At 49.3% G+C, this 19,381-nt stretch overlaps 2 protein-coding genes across 5 annotated transcripts in view; one reads left to right on the top strand and one right to left on the bottom strand.

The window, feature by feature from the left end:
* The window catches only part of NHSL2 (NHS like 2), a 72,962-nt gene that overhangs the window by 41,036 nt on the left and 12,545 nt on the right, over positions 1–19,381 (top strand). For 2 of the 4 annotated variants that reach the window (XM_058658778.1, XM_058658779.1), the window contains exons 2-5: positions 13,798–13,953; positions 15,797–15,924; positions 16,220–16,415; positions 18,251–18,382. In XM_058658778.1, the coding sequence (XP_058514761.1) occupies positions 13,798–13,953; positions 15,797–15,924; positions 16,220–16,415; positions 18,251–18,382 (612 nt within the window). Of the gene's footprint in view, positions 1–13,797; positions 13,954–15,796; positions 15,925–16,219; positions 16,416–18,239; positions 18,986–19,381 lie in introns of those variants that run through there. The other 2 variants (XM_058658780.1, XM_058658781.1) reach the window with 2 other exon arrangements.
* Positions 11,111–13,460, bottom strand: RTL5 (retrotransposon Gag like 5). The gene has a single exon (XM_004592757.2). The coding sequence runs from the start codon at positions 13,259–13,261 to the stop codon at positions 11,597–11,599; it is 1,665 nt and encodes a 554-aa protein (XP_004592814.1). The 5' UTR covers positions 13,262–13,460; the 3' UTR covers positions 11,111–11,596.

Genomic DNA, 19,381 nt, shown 5'->3' with positions numbered 1-19,381 from the left:
GTTTTCTTCTAATGCATAGATTTAACCATTATATATTAGAATTATTTTTTGTTTACTTTTGCATATGTGTGAGAATGAATTCCAATTTCATCCTCTGGCATGTTGTTAAATAGCTACTTATCCCTATACCACTTGCTGAAAGGACTCTTCCTTCCCTACTAAATGGAATTGGCACCCTTGCCAGGGGTGGTTGTTTGGCACAGCAGGTAAGAAACCTCAGTTGGGATATTGACATTACATAGCAGAGTGTCTAAGTTTAGATCCCAGCTCCACTTCCTATTCCAGCTTCTTGCCAATGAGGCAGCAGGAAATAACTCGAGTTCTTGGAGCCATGGCACCCACATAGGAACCCAGATTGGGTTCCTTACTCTTGGCGTCTGCTAGGCCCAACCTTGGGTATTACAGGCATCTGGGGAATGAACCAGCATGTGTAAGGTCTCTCCAGCTCTCCCACCCAACTCTCTCTTGCCTCCCTTCCTCCCACCTTCTCTCTCTCTCTCTCTTTTTCTCTCTTTGCCATTCAAATCAAATGAAAAATTTTAAAAACTGTCACTCATAGATGCATGAGTTTACTGCTGAACTCTCAATTCTGCTCCATCCAACTATTATGTCTACCTTATTTCAGCAACAAACTATTTTTATTAGTGTAACTTTGTACAGTTTCTGATTTGGGGAAGTGAGTCCTTCAACCTTTTCATGATTGTTTTACTTATTCTGGGCCCGCTGAATTTTCATGTGGATTTTTAGGATCAGATTGTCAATTTCCAAATATTTGTTTATTTGAGAAGCAGAGTGACTGGCTGAGAAACACACAGAGATCTTTCACTCACTGGTTTACTCCCCAAATGCCAGCAATGGCCGTGGCTGGACCAAGCCAAAGCCAGCAGCCTGGAGCTCCATCCAGGGCTCCTCTGTGGGTTGGCATATTAGCAAGGAGCTACATCAGTAGCAGAGCAGCTAGAACTCAAACTGACTGCAGCTTAAGCCACTGAGCCATGCCAGCCCCACCGTCTTACTGATATATTTTTATCTATGAACATGAGAGAAATTTCTTTCATTTGTCTTCTTTGATTTTTCGTCACATTTTATAGTTTTCAGTGTACAAGTTTTGCAGTACCTTTGCTAAATTATTCCTCTAGTGATATCACAAATGGAATTATTTTTATAAATTCATTTCAGATTGACCATTGCAAGTATATAAAAATATAATTTCATATTGACTTACTAGCCTGTAACCTTGTTTGGCTATGTTTATTAGTTCTAATCAATTTTAATGCATTCCTTAGGATTTTCTGTGTACAAAAGCCTCTCTGCAGATAGATTAAAGTACTTCAAAGATTTGTCAAACATGCCCATTATGAAAAACTATTAAGCGGATTTCAAAATTTTTGCACCAAAATAAGTTTACCTTGTAATTTCATTTTTGCCTAAAAGTTTTTTAAAGATGTATTTGTCTGAATGAAGAGTGACACAGAGAGCAAAAGAGACAGAGAGAGAAATAGCAAGATCTCCCATCCATCGGTTCAGTTCCCAAATGGTCACAACAACCAGAGCTGGGCCAGGCCAAAGCCAGGGGGCTGGAGTTCCATCCAAGTTTCCCATGTGAGTCGCCCAGGCACTTGGGCTGGCTTCTGCTGCCTTCCCAGGCACGTTAGCAGGAAACTGAAATGGAAGCAGAATATCTGCAACTTGAACCGATATTCTGGTATGTGACATCAGCACCCCACGCAGCAGCTTAACCCAGTGTACCACAAGACTAACTCCTCACAAACTTTGAAATGCCCTCATAGTTTCTCTCTTTCTGTCCAATCTGTATGCTTATTTCTTTTCTGATTGTGTTTTCTGATATTATTTTCTTTTACTATTGCTCTGACTGGAAGCTGCAGTACAGTGCTGATTATAGATGATAAGAGTAGACACATTTCTCTTGTTCTGATCCTAGTGGCAAAAATCCAGTGTTTCTTCAATAAGTTTGATGCTATTGTGGGAATTACATACATGTTGTTTCTAAGTTGAGGAAATTCCCTTTGATTTCTGGGGGGGGTATTATTTTTTATTATGAAAAGATGTTATGTTTTATCAAACTTTTTGTGCCTATTGAAATAATTTCACTTTTGGTTTTCATTCATACTATTGATATGTAATATGGCATATTACATTAATTGATTTCAGATGTTGAGAAATCCCTGCATATCTGGGATAAATCCCTCTTACTCATAGAGTACGATCCTTTTGATATATTGCTGGATTCAGTTTGCGAAGATTTTTGTTTAGGACTTTGGCACTAATATTCGCAAAAATATTGTCTACTTTTCCTGTGATGTTTTTGTCAGTTTTGGTATCAGGGTAATACTGGCCTCACAGAATGAGTTGAAAATCATTACCTCCTCTTCTACATTTTGAAAGTGTTCGTAAAGACTCAACATTAATTCTTTAAGTTTTTAAGATTTTGATAAAATTTTCCAATGAAGCCATCTGTGCCTGGGTTTTTCATTGTAGGTAGTTTTGGCCCCAATTCAATTTTGTCAATTGTTACAGGTCTATTTGGAGTCTCTATTTCTTCCGCAATAATTGTCAGTAGCTAATGTCTCTCTAGGAATTTATGCATTTTATATGTTGTCTATTGTCATACAATTATTTATAGTATTGTTCTATAATCTTCTGTTTCTATGAGGTCTATTATAATGTCCCCTCTTTCACTTTAGATTTTAGGAATTGGGGGATCTTCTCTCCTTTCTTCTCTGTTATTCTAGCTCCTCAAGGTTTTTTCGAATTCCTACTTGGTCGTTGTCGCCTTCCGCCTATGTTTGCCTTGACCTGCTAATAACACACATACTACGTCTTCTGTAGTCAAGAAAAAATATCTTCTCCACAGCATGTGGAGCTCTCAACCAGAAACCCTCAAACACACTGTTCTTCTTTTCCCCTAGCTAACTAAGATGGGTTCATTCTGAACCGTCCTCATTATTGACCAACAGCTATATTGCATAAAGCTATCGTAGCCGGACCCTCTCACTGTGGAGAGTAAGCTGCAGGCTTCCTCGTGCACGGCCATTAGCAGAAGTGTTACTCATTTCCGAACACACAGGAGAGAGAGCTTGGAGGAGAAGAGAAGGCAGAAGTCCTCAGCCAGCCAAAACCTTCTAAGCAAGGCATTGTGGGTAGGTGGGGCCTTCGTGAGCATTGCTCACGTTGTGGCTAGAATGGGAACAGAGACAAGTTAGAAAAGCAGAGGCCTACCACTGTTACTACCATATGTCTCCTGGGTCACAGCTCCCAGGATTATGCTGCCCTGCTTGGCAGGGATCAGGCTGACAGGTGGTTAAGTCAGGAAGTCAGGAAAAAAAAAATTTTGAGCTTTTGGGCAAGTGCCAATTCTGACCAGTGTTCTGTAGTGCTTGGCTCAGTTGGTAATCTAGCCCTTCTCTCCGCAAGCTGTAATCCTAGCTGTAACGCTAGGGCAAAAGAAATAGCCATTACTTCAGAAAATGTCTTGGAGCCAATAACATGTCACTTAAAGATTGCTTCCAGACTAATGAGAAATCTGTATGTACAAGCAGATCCCAATTTTAAAATGAAGCAAAACCTTCCAACATTATCCTGGTAAAGAAGTAGCAGCAGATCAACTCTGAGGATGCATATGTGCTGAGCTTCCAACTAAAACCCAGTGTGACAGCCTCGGCCCCACCCTGGCCTGCTCAGGACCAAGAGGAAGAGGGAGCTGCCAGACTTCATGATTTCTGTAAACAACGCTTGAAAGAGAAACCACACACTTGTCTTTCTGCCAGCCTCCAGCTTATTCCTGTAGCTGACAGGGTAACCATTGTCATGCCTCTGAGAGTCTAAGGCAGAGCTTCTGCATTTGAGCTCCATGGACCTCCAAGAGGTATATGGAGAGAATGGGGCAAGGGGTGAAGGGAGGGCAGGGTATGAACTTGAATGGGAAATTTATTTGATCTTTTCCGCACTAGCTACAAACAAATGCATCAGTTCCTTAATTTAGGAATGTGGCCAACAAACCATAATCATAATAGCAGTGTCTGTGTCTTTATCATCAACAGAAAAACAGAAATTACGAATATTTTCATCTCACATTATAGTTGTGGTGTCTCAAAAACAAAAAAAAAAAAGCCTTCCATGCTTATCACAACTTTAGAATTCCTGTTCTGTAGACTTTTTTCTACCTACATCTTGTGATGCAATGTATTATGCAGATATTTTTTTAAAAACTATTTCAATATGGTTTGCTTTAGTGCAAAAATCTTTTTCTAAAATCAATGACTGTGAGGAGGTGTTCGAAAAGTTCACAGATATTTCTAAGTGGGAAATCAAAAAGGCAGGCTGGTTTGGGAGTGGAGGCGATTTGTGGAGAAAACGGCCTTCGAGCTGAGGAGACCGCCAGTGGGACTGGAGCCAGGTTTCTGATTTTTTTAAGACAGAGGGAATGGGATGTGCAAAGGTCAAGAACATGGAAGAACATGCTATGGTAAGGATAAGATGGAAATAACTCAGGCTGTCTGGAGTTTGGACTAAATGGAACAGAGAAGGAGTGTGGCGAGGGCAAATGAGATGGCACAGGTAGTTTATAACCAAGGTGTAAAGAAAGGCAAAGTTAGGGCCAGGGTCTCCCGATGAGGAAGGAGAGTCCCTGAAAGGCTTTTGAATTGGAGCAAACAAGACTAGATCTGTGAGTTCAAAGGACCAGGATATTTCCACTCTGCACCCTCCACACGTGCAGGCGCTAGTGGATTGATTAGAAGGTTTAGAAACCAGAGGCTGATGTAAATGAGAAGAGAGATGAATGTAATGGCAGAAAAGGAAATGTTGAGTATGTTCATTCCAGACCACATATGTATAAAACTAAAGCTTAATCTGTCTATCTAACCAAGGGTAAATTATCTGTTTAGCATTACATTAATAAAGCGGTTGATTTTGTAAAAAAAAAAAAAAAAAAAAAAAAAAAAAAAAAAAAAAAAAGAAAAGAAAAAAAGAAACCAGAGGCTGGTAGGGTCACCTAAGCGAAGGAGAAGTGAGGAGGGACTCAACTTGCAGGAGGGCAGCCTGGAACTTCTAGTTACTGTGTGACCTGCTCCTTGCCTCACCAGGCCCCATCTCTGTGTGCTAAGTGATGAAAAAACCTGAGGGCTTGCCAGGAATACTTGCCCTGCTCAGGTCTGGTGGTGTTGAAGTCCCATACAGCAGAGCACCACCAATTTACCTTCCATTTTTAACCTCTTTCGCAGCAAGAATAGAATTAAAAAGCCAAGGTTCTGCTTTCCAACACGCATACCCCATCCACCCCTCATGCCATAGCTCTCCCCACCCTGTGGCAGGCCAGAAGGGGAGAAGGGATGGGGGAGCAGGTCTGGGCCTGCTTTCTGTCAAAGGAAATATCCACCCTCTTAAGCCTTTAAGAAACTGTTTTCTTCCAAGTAGGTCCCCCCTGTTACCAGGGCAACTGAGAGCCCTGGGCTTTGTGTTTCTGGCTCTTGTGGAATCCCTGGGGAGGGGTGGCCTGCTGAGCTTTCCCTAGTGTGGCTGGAGGCAGGAAGTGCTACTCGGAGGTGAAGCTCTCCTCCCCCTACCATATTTTGGGTAGTCTCTGGCCTTATTATTCCTTACCAACTTCGACTCCCACCATGAGCCAGCTGCAGTAATGAATTTTGTAGTTTTGTGGTTCTCGATGGACCTACTTTATCAAAACTGGACTTTATTATTATTATTATTATTATTATTATTATTATTATTATTAGCGGAAAGATCTTCCATCCTCTGATTGGCTTCCCAAATGCTGCAATTACCAGAACCAGGCCAGGCTAAAGCTAGAAGCCTAGAATTCAACCAGGTCCCCCACCGTGAGTGATGGACTCAAGTATCTAGATCATCAAACTGCTGCCTCCCAGATTGTGCAGAAGCAGCAAGGTCAACTCAGAAGCAGAACCCGGGATTGAATTCAGGCACTCTGATCTGAGGTAGGGCATCATCTAAAAACGAGACAGAGCAGCATCTTAATTGCTGAACCAAATGTCTGCTCCTCAGAACCCATCCTTCTGCACCCACCCTGAGGTGCTTCTCTCTGGAGAGGGTGTCACAGGCTAGCCGAGGCTACCCCGAAGGGTAAGGGCTAGCTCGCACAAGCCTGTGTTCTGTGCCAGTGGACCCTTCCTTGCTCGTGTATGCCCTAACCACTTAGTCTGCGCTGTAACTGAAGGAAGGAGATGACACAGTAGAGATAGTGTGCAATCAGATAGTGAGGCTGTCCAAAATCAGGCCCACAGGTCAGCTGGGCTGCCTCCTGTTGGGACCACTACAGGAAGGTTCAGAATCAAACACCCTGTGAAATGTCATCTGGGGTAGTTAGTCCCCAGTGCTCCGTTCGGCCATGGGATGGACTGGGTGTTAGAATTGCCTAGAAAGGTTTGTTTGGGCTTTTTTGTTTGTTGGTTGTTTTGTTTTGCTCTGGTTTTTTGTTTTTGTTTTTGTGGGGGTTTGTGCATTTGTTCGTAATTGAAATTCTGTTTCCATCAGCATGTGTGTGAGTGCAGAAGTTTCGAGCATAGGTTCAGGGTGTCACCATCAAACTTCAGAAGTGAGCCAGTTGCCCAGCCTCTCAGACAGCAGTTTCCTCTCACAGAAAATGAATGGGGAAATGGTTGAGCCTGCTTCCCAGGAAGAAACATCTTCCCCTCTGCTTTCCTTAGTACCCCCTTCTTTCTTCCTGTTAGTCTGGTGTTTCCTTGACCATGACACGTAAAAGGGCCTCTGTGAGGCAGAGCCTGGTCCCCTCCCCTGAGGCAACCAGAACCCCAGATGGGGAGTGCCCAGGAAGGCATTACCACCTCCAACAGCTCTGCCAGTCTGCTGGGCCATATGAACCTCCATCAACGCACATGTTCAGCTTTAAAAATTTTTTTATTTATATTGGAAAGGCAGATTTACAGAGAGGAGGAGAAACAGAGAAAAAGATCTTCTATCCACTTTTTCACTCCCCAAGTGGCCGCAACGTCCGGAGCTGAGCTGATCTGAAGCCAGGAGCCTCTTCTGGGTCTCCCACGCAGGTGCAGGGTTCCAAGGCTTTGGGCCATCCTCTCTGACTGCTTTCCCAGGCCACAAGCAGGGAACGGGAAGGCAAGTGGAACAGCTGGGAGATGAACCAGCGCCCATATGGGATCCTGGCGCATGCAAGGTGAGGACTTTAGCCACTAGGCTACCACGCCGGACCTACACACTCAGATTTTTATTTGTAAGGGCTTCTTCTAACCTCCATCTGTCCCATGAAGGATTCTGCAGTTTGTTTTCTGAACCTGATGCAAGATTTTACATGTAGCCCTAGTAAAGGTCACATTAGTACATTCTTCCAGGTTAGGGACTTCATTGTGGCTTTCGATTCCATTTTGGAAGGGATCTTTTAGGCCTACCTGCTTCATGCCATCTGTAGACGCCCGGCAGGCTGCCTCTAGGTCTATGCATTGGCCCATTGATTCACTTCTTCATTTATGAACCAGATGGAGATCCTATTGTATAGCAAGCCATGTCCTGCACTCTGGACCTTAATAGCAGCTAGACAGGAAAATTGTGGCCTCAGATGGGATGGGACTTGTGCAAGATCCCAGACAGAGTCAGTGAAGGAGTTGACTTAGAGTCCAGAGCTCTTTATCCACATAGCACTTTCAGCTGGGGGGGTTGCCAAGGCTAATCCTGTTTTTCTTACTTCCACTCACCTGCTCCAACTGGCCATTACCCAATCTGGGTTCACCCACTCCTATCTGCAATGCCACGCTTAAATCCCGACGATGGTAGAGACCTTGTCCAGTCCCTTGAAACACAGCAGGGGCCACAGGGCTCGCTGATGCAGCCCACATCACAGAACCTTGCTCATCCACAGAAGACGCATATTCAGCCAACCACACACTTGACATTGCCATTGCTGAGTAGGCATTGCCTTACCAAGCAGGCCCTTTCCTGCCAGGGCAGAGCTGCCTTCTGCCTGGTTCCCTTGGAGCTTCCAGAGACAGAGCACCTGAGGCATACTTGGTTACTTTGCCAAAGAGCCAGAGTCCAGTGAGGCTAGGCTCAAGTTTGTCAGGGAGGTTTCCTGGGAGATAGCACAGAGAGTAGAATAGAGAGAGCATAGGTTCTGGAGTCCCCATGGAACCTAGTCTCTGAACTGTAAAAAGATTACCTGCCCCACTGAATTGTTGTGGCCATGCAATGCAGTTATGTTGGTGAACGCAACTGGCATGAAATCAGAAACACCCTCTTTTCCTGCCTTCCTTCCTCTCAGAGGGGCAAGGTAAACGTGCCCCAAGAACCACTGTTTGTCTCTCCAGAGGCCCCCTTGCAAAGGGCAGACCTAAGGGCTCAGCTTGGTCATATAAGACAATGGGGACAGTGGTCCTAAATCTAACAGCTTGTACAGGAGCCTCTCAGTGCTCATCAGCCTTGGCCCAGTGACTTCTCTTGTAAGCCTCAGTGGGCTCACCTTGAGGTAGGAACCGTGCCTGGCCCTGCCTTGTGCTGAGCCACCTCCCCTCCGCCCCGCCCCAGGATTGTTATCAGGATAAAAGTGCCTGGCACAACACTCTTGACTAACAGCAGCGAGGCTTCCTACCTGTTTTCTCTGGGGGAGTAGGGCCAGTTCTTTGCCAGTCAACCTCGGCAGACCCTAGAATGAAGTGGAGTGTGACCCTGCACATTGCAGTGGAGGGGTAAGATGTTGCTAGAAAGGCGCTTGGGAATTTGTTTCAAAAGCCTCACCAGTGAGCTGACTGGTGTCTCAGAGCGCCATCTAGTGTCCTAAAGTGGAATGCCCCTTTTTCCCTCCCTGTACTCCAGAGTGTGTGGGGGTGTGTGTGTGTGTGTACACATAACCAATGCTGTTCTTCAAGACAGACAGGGATTCCACTCCCATCCCCACAATATCTGCAATCCACAAGTACACAGGACTATAGGCAGGTTCCATTGACTTCTCTGGGCTTTATTTTCCCAATCTAAGAATTTCAGAACTTCAGGCCAGAGTTGACTCAGGCAAGTACCCAGGAATACCTGGTACCTGATGCCTACTAGACACCTACGTACACTCGCTCAAGAACACAAAGAGACACAGTCTTTACACACCCTTTGTATCTTTATTGAGGAGAGAAAGCTTAAGCATACAGAGCAGTTTCTTATCTTCACAACACAGCAATGTAACAATAACACAATAACACATTACTTCAAACCAGTTTCCTCCCGGGCCTCTGGGAGTCCTTGGGCTGCCTTCATCCCCTTGCATGCATTTCCCACCCCACCCCCACCTTTCTTTCAACCCAGGAAAGCTCCCAGAACCCATAGTTCTTCTTTACAGCTCCTGTGGCTGTTACAACACAACAAATATTGAAGATTAGGGAAAGGGGGGGAAGGGGGAAGGGTCAAAGGGAAGCGCAAGTGCCCCCTGCCCCCAGAGGGCTGCAAATCGGCTCACTGCAGGTCGGCTCTTTCTCCAGCTGAGGCCACAAGTGTCCAGGGTGAGAAGCACCACGGGAACAGGCAGGGTTTGTGCTGATGCGTCTCTGGAAATGGGGAGCGAGGCACCTGCCCTTTGTAGTTCTCCACGGAGACAGGCGAAACAGGGACAGCGTGTTGACCATCAGCAACCAGGCTCCACAGCCTCGAAGAACAGCAGTTCCCCTTCTGGAACTCTTATTCTGAGGAAATAAGCTGAAAAACAGACAAAAAAAAATGGTCTTTACAGGCTTGTTGCCTTTAGCCCTGCTGGGGATGGGAAAGAATCGGACATTGAAATGTCTAGCAAATGAGCAGAATGCTGAAATAAATTGTTCGGCATGCATGACTGCATAGGTGGCAGCCATTTTAAATCCTGCTGATCAAGAGCTAGCAGGGATGATCTCCTCTTTGAAAAGACACGACGAGAACACACTAGAAAGAAAGATAGCAAAGTGTTAATCATGCTTGCCTTCAGAATGTTTGGGGTTTGTTGTTGTTCTCGGTTTCTCTATTTTCCAATTTTTTTTTTTTTGGAAAGAATGACTATGTGCTACATATCTCGTGGAGGGATCATCTGCAAAGGTAGCAACAGGTTATAGGAACCCAACTCCAGTAATTCCCCAGCCCAACGAACAAAACTGAGAAACAAGAGGGCATCTTACCTTCCACTGATGAACCTCACCAGAAACCAGCCTGAGGACTGGGTCTCTGTGAATCCTCTTCTTCCAGCTCCTCTTCCTCTGGCCTCCAGGCCCCAAGTCCCAAGGCTGGGCTGAGGTTGCCTGTCAGACTCCCGTGAGGAACAGAGGCTAAACATACTGTTTTCTGCCCCCTGGCCACAGACACCCTGGTGGTGCGTGCCTAGCTGCCAGGCACCAATGCAGGAACAACAGTGTCCAGAGGCAGCTCAGGCCAGCAGTGACATTGGCTGGCCTTTTGTGGCCACAGCTGACATAGTCAATATGTTCGTTTTCAGTGCAGAAACAGTGTTCTCTGGACCCCAGGCAAGCAACGGGTCTCTTTATTGGGAGACCTGGGTTTGCACCCAAGGACCCCGGCAGTGGGTGCACAGGAGGCAGTCACCCTCTGAGGCGCAGCAGCAGGCCAGGGACTGACTGCCCTGTGAGAGACATGAAGGCTGCGGGTACGATGGGTGCCGTCCCTGAAGCCAACCTTCCTCTCTCCTCACAGAACTAGAGTCCTTGAAGTTGAAGGGAGATAAGGAGCAGGCCAGGGGCCCCTTCTCTAGCTGTCCCGGAAGGAAAGGCCACTTAGCCCCAAGGATACAAAGTCTCCTCCTCCTCCTCCCCCTCTCCAACTCTCCTGACTGCCTGCCTTTGGGGCAACACCAAGGAAACAGGTGGAGCCTGCCATGTGGGGCTCTGTTCACGGGCAGTGTGGTAAGAGGAGAAGGCCCCAGATCTGGCAACTTGCTCCTGATATGGCAGTCTGAGGGAAGGTAAACTCAAATGCCGAAGTGACAGCGGCTTGCAAGTGACAACCTGACAAGTCTCAGGTTGTCCATTTGACATGTGGCTTGGCACACTTTCAGTAGGCTAGACGTGGGGTCCTTCTGCTGGAGGCGTGGCGTGGAACAAATAATGGCGTCTGCTCACCGTCTGCTCATTGACCTCGGTGGCTTTGGAGTTCAGTATAGCCTGTCCTTTCAATCCCTGGGGCAGATCAGTGAGGCACCGGGTAAAGTCTTGGTGAGCCAGGAAGAAGACAAAATCGTAAAACACAGGGTGATTAACTGCAGAGAGGCGAGGATGAGGAATAACTAGAGGGGAAATTCAGGAGGTGACCAGTTCAGTTACAAGAAGAGGCCCAGAAACCTGCTCTCCAGCTGGAGGTGGGACTGAGCCATGGGACAAGAAGAGAGCCATTGCTGGCCCTCCCTGCCCAGGTGGCCCTGGCTGGGCACACGAGGCTCTCTGATCATGGTGGCACTGTAGTCCAGAGTTCTACAGTTCATCTTTGGGTTCTGCAGGTCTGGATTTCCCTTAAGGACTGGTCAGCAGATGGGGCAGGTGTGGCAGCAAATAGCAAGGGTGGAGGGAGGAGGGTGTAGTAGAAGGGTGTGTTGTGGATGGTCGTCTCGCCCCAGCACTCACACGCGAATTCGGCCCCGAGAAGCTCGGTGGCCCCCCTGTCTTGGAGTGAGACGGAACAGCACTGGGGGTCGTCTTCGCGTCTGACGTTGCCCCAAGCGACCGGCTCGGCGAATCAGTGGCGGTGAGCTGTAGAATGGCGAATTGGTGCCTGGAAGGCCTTCCAGAAGTGGGGCTCGATTCTGGCTCCTCCGTCTGCCAGGCTGTATGATGGGAGGCGATGCCCCCAGGAAGTTTTCAGCATGGAAGTTAACTACAGCGTTGGGGGTCTGGGTTGAAGTGGTCACAAGGACAGGCTCCATCTCCATCAGCTCCTCCAGGTCTTCATCCTGGGACTCCTCCTCCACCTCCTCAGGTGTGTCCTCTGGCTCCTGCTCCACCTCTGTTTCCTCCTGGGCATCGTCATTCTTCTTCATCTCCTCTATCTTTTGCAGCTCTTCCTCATCTAACTCCACCACCTCGACCTCCTGATCCTCATCCTCATCCTCCAGCACCACCGTTCTGCTCATCTCTTCCTCCTTCTTCCTCATCTCCGCCTCTAACCTCTCCCTCATCTCTTGTGTCATAGATCTCAAGCGCCTCTGGCGGATTTTTTGGTAAAGCCTGCGCCTGCGGGTGGCTTCATCTTCACCCCCATTGTGGTGCTCTTCACTCTCACTTTCAGCCTCATTAGTGTTAGAAGACAAAGAGCCATAGCCCAGGCGATGCCCAGTGAGCGGGATTGGCTTGAGGGTCCGCAGTTTTCTTTCTATCTCTGCACATTCAAGGATCAGTTCCTCCAGGTCAGCCATTTCAGTTGACCATAAGAGCTCTTTTCGGTACGACTCCGGCAGGCCCCGGAGGAACTGGGTTTGAAGGCGACAGTCATCCCAGGACAAGAACTGGGCCAGGAACCGAAAATTATCCGCATAGCTGCGGAGGGGGCCATCTCCCTGCTTAAGCCTACGGATGGCCTTTTTAGCCAAACGGACCGGGATAGGGCCACAAAATTCCTTACGGGTTTCATCCAGGAAGCGCTGATAGTTGGTACGCAGAGAGCTTCCTTCCTGGGTGACTGAGGTGGCCCAGTCTTTGGCTTGGCCCGTGAAATAGGTGATCAGAAAAGCCACGCGCTCTGCGTCCCGGGGAAAATGTTCCTCATGGTTAGCTATAAAGGTCTCTAGCTGCATCAGGAATTCAGCCAGGTAGATGGGGTCTCCAGAGAAGGGCTCCACCTCAGGCCGCTCCTGGTGTGGCTGAGAGGACTGCGGGGGCGGCTCCTTTGACGCGGGAGGGGGCGGCGGGGGCGCCATGGGCAGCATCGGGGGATCCGTGGGCCCGTCCAAGGTACTGCAATCCTGGATCACGTTAATCAGAAGATCATCCGAGACAAACTCGGACTCAGGGCGTGCGGGTGGCCAGCACAAGAAGGGCAGCTCCCCCTCGGGGGCGGCGTCGATCTCACCGAGCGGGAACTCAAAGTTCTCCTCGGAAAGGACAGGCACCGAGGGCCCCGGCCAGCGGATGAAGCTCGAGACGTTGCCCCGCAAGGAATTAACCTCGGCCAGGGCTCTGCCGAGCTGAAGGCCCAAATTGGCGTTCTCCCCGCGGAGGGCATTTAATTCTTCCCTCAGGGCTACATTCGCCATGCGGAGGCTGTTGAGATTGCCAGGCGCCTCGGACATTCCTGATTAGCTCGGAGGCCTTGGGTCTCCGGGCGGGGGGGGTGGGACAGGGAGGGTGGCGGCGGGGTGCGGGAGCGGCCCGACGTGAGGCGACTGGGGACGCGGGAGAGACCGGGCCACACCCACCGGGGCGAGCACGGAAAGCGGGCGCTCGGGGCGGAGGGCGCGGCGGCTGGGCCCGGGGCGTGTTACCTCGTCGCGGGCACCGGAGAAGGGCAGGCGGTGACGCGGGGCTGGAAGGCGCAGGGCACGGGACGAAAGCGACGCTCAGGCTGCCGGGCGGCTGGGTGGAAGCGGCTGGAGCGAGAAGCGAGCAGACTGCGGCACGATCTGTCCAGGGGAAAAAAAAAAAAATCCTGCGGACGGCGTGTCTCGGCCTTTTAAGCGCAGCCTCGCCGCCGCCGCGTCCCCCCACCCCCCTTCCTCGCAGGGGCGGGACTTCGGGGACGGCGGGCGCCTACTGGCCGCGGCGCCTCGCTCTCCCCCCCCGCCCCCCCGCCTCGCCTGCGCCTCTCACTGACTCTCTCCTTCCTTAGCTGCAGCTAACTCGGGTCGGGAAAATGCGACAGCGACTGCCCACTCGAGGTCGTCATGGCGACAGCCAGTGAACGTGTTCCTCTCCTCGGGCAGGCCCCCGAGCGTAGAGGAGCTGCTTCGAGAGGCGCAGCTCAATCTTCAGAGCCTGTTGCAAGGTACTGCGAGGGAGGGGGGCTGCGGCCGGAGCGCAGAGGCGAGATGCGCAGCTGGCAGGAGGGCGGCACCGAAGAAAGAGGACAGGGACCAGCAGGAGAAAAAGAGGCAACGGTTCAAAGCCTGTGGAAAAACAAAAGCACACATTTTCCAGCTTGCTTCACCTTCCAGACTAACGATTCTAAAAGCCTCTGTTCTCAGGGCTCTTCTCCCCTGCCACCCACCTCCACCCCACTCCCCGGCTGTCCTGTTCCATGATCCATGGGGTGGAGGGACAGAAAGAGCAGGCCGAGGCAGGGCAGTGCAATGGGTAAAGCGAGTCACAGAAAAAGAGCCTAATGGGAAACCCCCACAAAGTGGATGCACGTTCCCTCCAGCCTTGCCTTTGGAATCCTAGCACCGGCAGACAAAGAGGGCATCTCTTGGGCCTCCCGCGCTGGCTTCACACCCTCTGCTCCTGCAATAGCCTCGCCCGCATGCCCTCTTAGGGAGCTAATGGCCCACCAAGTACATAGTGCTAGGTTTGTCTTTTTTTTTTTTCCTTTTCTTTTTTTGCTCACCTACCCAAGCTGAGCTTCTCAATGTGAAGACTTGCATCTCTTGCTACCCTTGGGGATCCAGAAGCACCTGGCAAGGGACTGGATCACTCCCCAAGGTATTCAGTGGATTATAAATGTAAAAGAGGTCTTGACACCCAGAGAGAATAGGAAACTAATGATCTGCCACCCAACTGAATCACAGGCGAGGACTCCCACCTCTCAGCCAAGGCCATTGGTGACCCTAAAGAAGATACTAAGGGACACCATTAGTCTTGTGTTCAAATAACAGAAGCGCCTCCATGAAAAAAAAAAAAAAAAGCCAGTGTGCTCTGCGTGGCTACCTGGGGCAGAATTGCACAATTAGGAGCTATGGGTGAAAACTTAGACGTGGGTAGGTTTCGCCTCCAAATAAGGCAGAACTTTGCTGGCAGGCCTGAGAGCCCTGATTTTCCCCGGAAGGCATGGACTGCCTCAGGAGGCAGAGATCTTGCCTCCCTTGAAGGTGTGTGCACTGAGGCTGAAGAAGCACCTGGAAGGGCTGCCGAGGACTCTGAGCACAGAATGAGCACAACCGGAAAACAGCCAGAGCAAGCCTGCTTCCATGAGACTAAAGTCTTTGTGCAAACGTACATAGAGTCTGTTCTTTACTCTTGCTTTCTTCCTTTATGCGTCTAATATAGCACTTCAGTCCAACCCATTCAAATCTTTTGCATCCTTATTCCCTGAACATGCCCTGACCTTCCATCTCTTCTTCTATGCTGCTAACTCCTTTCCTCCCCTCTCTTCACCTTAGCCCTCCTGGACCTGATTCCCAGGCACAGTGGGACTAAGGTGCAGGAGACAAGGCTCACAAAAGCTCAAGTAAGAGTTCTTGACAGTCAAGGCAAAATTCTGGACTGGACTTCCTGGTGCAAATCTCTTCTTGTTTCCCATACGTCATTTGCTTGGTAGGGTGGCTGAGGCCCTGCAAAGCTGCAGAGCCTCAGAGAGGACCCTGCCGTACAAGATAGCCATTTGAGCCTCTGAGTTGAACGCTTAAGGTGGAGGCCATTGAGCATAAGGGCTTGCTACCCAAACGCACACAGCTCGCATTCATTGACTTTCTGTCCTCCTCGGGTCTCACGAGCCTGGCAAGCAGGGGCTTTTCCCATTTCTAAGCGCAGTTGCTCAGACATGAGGAAGTAGTCTAAAGAAACAATGTGAGTCAGGCCTGGCAGCCTGCAGGAGCCCTGGCTCATGGGTCTTCCCTGTGCCCAGCATGTGGCCGTGGCCCCCTAGAGTGTGTCTCCACTGTGCTATCTTTCAGAAGAATATGAGCAACAGTACTCAGAGGCCAGACTTCTGGGGCAGACTTTCCGCTCTTCTGATGAGGTCCCTGAGCCCACCCCCAGCCCAAGCTCCCAGGCTGCCAGGCGTCTGCAGTTTGTATTGATGGTGAGTTGCCTCTTTCCCCACCTGGGAGAGCCAGTGTGCACCCACTGACAGCGGACTTCGAGCTGTGTATAAACAACCTGCCGGAAGCTGCTGTTTGCCTCTGCTCACCAGCAGAGCCACCCAGAGGCCCCATCAGGTTGGGCCCTGCACAGCAGGTGCCTGGCTGGATGGACTGTCCACGCTTGCCTGCCTCCCAGATGAAGCCTCTGAGCAAGCCGCCTAAACAGCCATCCTGTGGGCACAAGTTCATTACCAGTTGGGAGCACACCCTGCCCATCACCTTCTTTCCCAACAGCCTACAAAACGGCAGCTGAGTGAGGATGAGACTACCACCCAGGGTGTGAGGGCTCCCGAGGCCTCCCTGAGCCTGTCTACCACAACCGACAAGCAAACTGCCTGGAATGGCCCCTTCCCTCTACCCATCCTAGAGGAGAAGTGGTGGCCTCAGCCCTGCTCCACGCACTCAGATCTTGTGCCCATCAACATCTCTGGTAGAGTTTGCTCAGCACCATCTGTTTGCTTCCCTCCATGCCACTGTAGACCACCCTCTCAGAAAGCACCAGGTGCTGGGGGAGGGGGGCCACTCTCTGCTACTGGCTCACCTTGCATTGTCATGGTCATGGCTCTTGCCAGGGAATGGTGGCATGCAGAAGAGGCGGGCTCTTTCTGTTCTTTCTTCACTCCCTACGGGCACTGCCACCCTGGGACCATCGGAAAGCAAGTAACATTTTCTTCACGAAAGGCTTAAGAACATTAGGAACTTGTGACTCTTTGGAGCCTATATAGCAAGATAGTTTGTGACTTCTGTTTCACTTGAAGAGACAACTTCTTGTGCCCAAAAGCTAGGTTTGAGAATACGGATAGGAGGGGGCAGAGTGAGGTGCAGAGAGCTGGAGGTCAAAGCAGAGTGTCAGTCACAACCAGACAGAGACCAAAGGCATGTGGCACTTTTGCTAGATACCAGGTCTGCTAGTCAGTTTGTTTCGGAAGTCAGTTTGTTGGAGAAGTGTTTCAAGAAAGGAGGTAGTTAGAAAGCAACTAAAACAAATTTCATTTTTTAAAGGTAAAAAAAAGAAGAAGAATGCAGTGCAACCTTGAGAGTGAGGAAATGATGCTCAGCTGACTGTAACTGTAGGGCAAGCGGCACTCCATAGCATACCTGTTATTAACCTGTGCCCCCCTCCATTCCATCAGCTGTAAGAGAACAAAGAGGGACGGTCATTTCAGGAGATGGGGCCAGGGACCTGATAGAATCAAGACCTTAGTAACCCAAAGGGACCCAAGGGATCTTGGGAGCCAGCATCATCCCACGTTACATTTGGAGACGTTGATAAAGACAGTGAGGACAGCTCTCACGACAAAGGGCCGTCACTCCCTGGATATGCGGTAATCCACTGGCACCACCACTATCCAGGGAAATCAGAGGCAGGAAACAGAGTCCACAGCCTAGGGAAATGTATCTCATATAAGGGCAGAGGAGGAGAGACTCACGCAGTGATGTTGGGTGCCATTTCAAAACATCCATCCTACTGTCAGTGAGGTTATTCTTGAGTCCAGCCCGTGGAGACACTTTGTGGGGTGCGGGTGGGAGGATTGTGCATCTGTGTGGCTGGCAGGGGACGATCTGGTCAGCCAACTGCTGAATAAGAAACAGTGAGACGAACTCCATATCTGGCCCCACAGCTGTGCCCCAGCAACTTGCCAGGAGTCAAAGACTAACCCAATGCTTTAAGGAAACTAGAGTTCAGTCCCCATGCAAGTGCCAACTACGATCAAATATGACCAGATGGCTGTGGAGCAGAATATCAGGCTGCGTCCTAGACTGGGGGGAGCGGGGCCAGCCTGCTGCCTTTTGAGAGACACTGGCCTCCACTGGCCGGGGGGGTGGGGGGAGACTTTTTCTAGGCAAAGAGCACAGTCCAGCAACATCTAGTATCAGCCCATCATCCTGCACGAATGATTTGCTCCTGGCTGTAGCTTAGAGAAAGAACTTCTTACAAACTGCTACTACCTGAGTCCTATTCCCAGGGATTTAAATGTAATGGGCAAGGTCCTGCGATTAGAGTTTCAGAAGTTATCCCATCTATTTCAGTGTGTTGCCAGTTGAAACCCGCTACCCCTAGGCCACTTAAGACTCAGAGGTGACCTAAGTTGTGGCCTGTGTGCTCAGGGCTAACTTGGGAGGGGCGGGAAAGCAGTGACGCCTGCCTGGGTGCTGTTCATGCTCATCGCTACTGCCATCATCTTTCCTTTCTACCTCGGGCCAATTTCCGCTGTGCTTTCAACAGAGACCACGATCACCCAAGTGTCTTTATTTTGGCTACAGGGCAGCAGTTTGATAAACACGCAAGTTTGCGACACTCGTTGTTTAACACAGAGACAGCCATCAACCCCAAGTCCACCCTGAGGCGGAGGCGGACCATTATTGGAGTCTCTAACTTTTCCCAGCGAGACCAAGGTGACCCCACCAGAGCTGATCCTCCAGACCCTTCCCCTTGCCCATGCCCACCAGGCCTGCCACCCAGGTGGGATTGTGGTGATGGGAACAGAAGTGACTCTGGGGAGGGAAGGCTTTGGCCCTCCTGAAAGAGCCCCTGTGGCAATTAAGGACAGCCAGGGGCCTCTACTAAAGGGAGGCAACTGAATATAAAGAGGTCTTTCAGACTAAAAAACTCGTTACATGTTTGTTTCCCATTATAAACATAATATAACCCTGTATGCCAAATTTAGGCAAATACAAGGGGACCTTTGACAATTTGTAGAAAACTGAATTATAAGATAGTTATTTTGGTGCAAAAAAAATGTTGACATCCCTATACAGCTTTTCACGGTAGGCATTTTTATGAACTCTTCAAAAAAAAAAAAAAAAACTTCTATGCATGATTTCAGAAATTTTTGGCACCAAAATAAACGTATTTTTTAATTGCCTTCTCCATGAAGTTTTTGACGGCCTCTCACCGAGAAAAGGGAGGATGTGGAGAAGTCATAGCTACAACTCTCATCTTATCAGAACCATTTCTATCATTAAGTGAATGTCATTCAAAAAGCAGACCGGAAACAGGTGGGTGTGAGTCTTGACCTCTCCACTTACAACCCAGGGCATTTTGGTCAAGTTATATAAGCTGCTTGAGCCTCAGCTTCTTCATTTGTGAGTTGAGGATAATGCTAAGGACCCTGTAGGGTCATTGTGAGGATTTGAGTTATGAGATGCAGTTCACCAGCCCTGTGCCAGGCACACAGTCAGAGCTCAAATAGTGGCTGCTAGAAAGAATGGCCATGGCAAGTAGTAGTAATGGTATAACAGCAATAATGGCTTGTGTATGTGACAGTCTTTGAGGGTTTTGAACATCTAGACAGTTTCCTCACATACATAAGTTATCTAAGCCTCTCATTGTACAGCTAAAAATGTGGATCAGCTGCCAAAAATGCAAACTCTTAGCTTCCCAGTGCTGGCATA

Source organism: Ochotona princeps, chromosome X (genome assembly GCF_030435755.1).
Source record: "Ochotona princeps isolate mOchPri1 chromosome X, mOchPri1.hap1, whole genome shotgun sequence".
In the NCBI taxonomy this organism is placed as follows: Eukaryota; Metazoa; Chordata; class Mammalia; order Lagomorpha; family Ochotonidae; genus Ochotona; species Ochotona princeps.
This window is presented reverse-complemented; position numbering and strand designations above follow the sequence as displayed.

Excerpts from the sequence above, each read along its gene's own strand:
- RTL5 (XM_004592757.2), bottom strand. The coding sequence starts at position 13,261 with ATGTCCGAGGCGCCTGGCAATCTCAACAGCCTCCGCATGGCGAATGTA.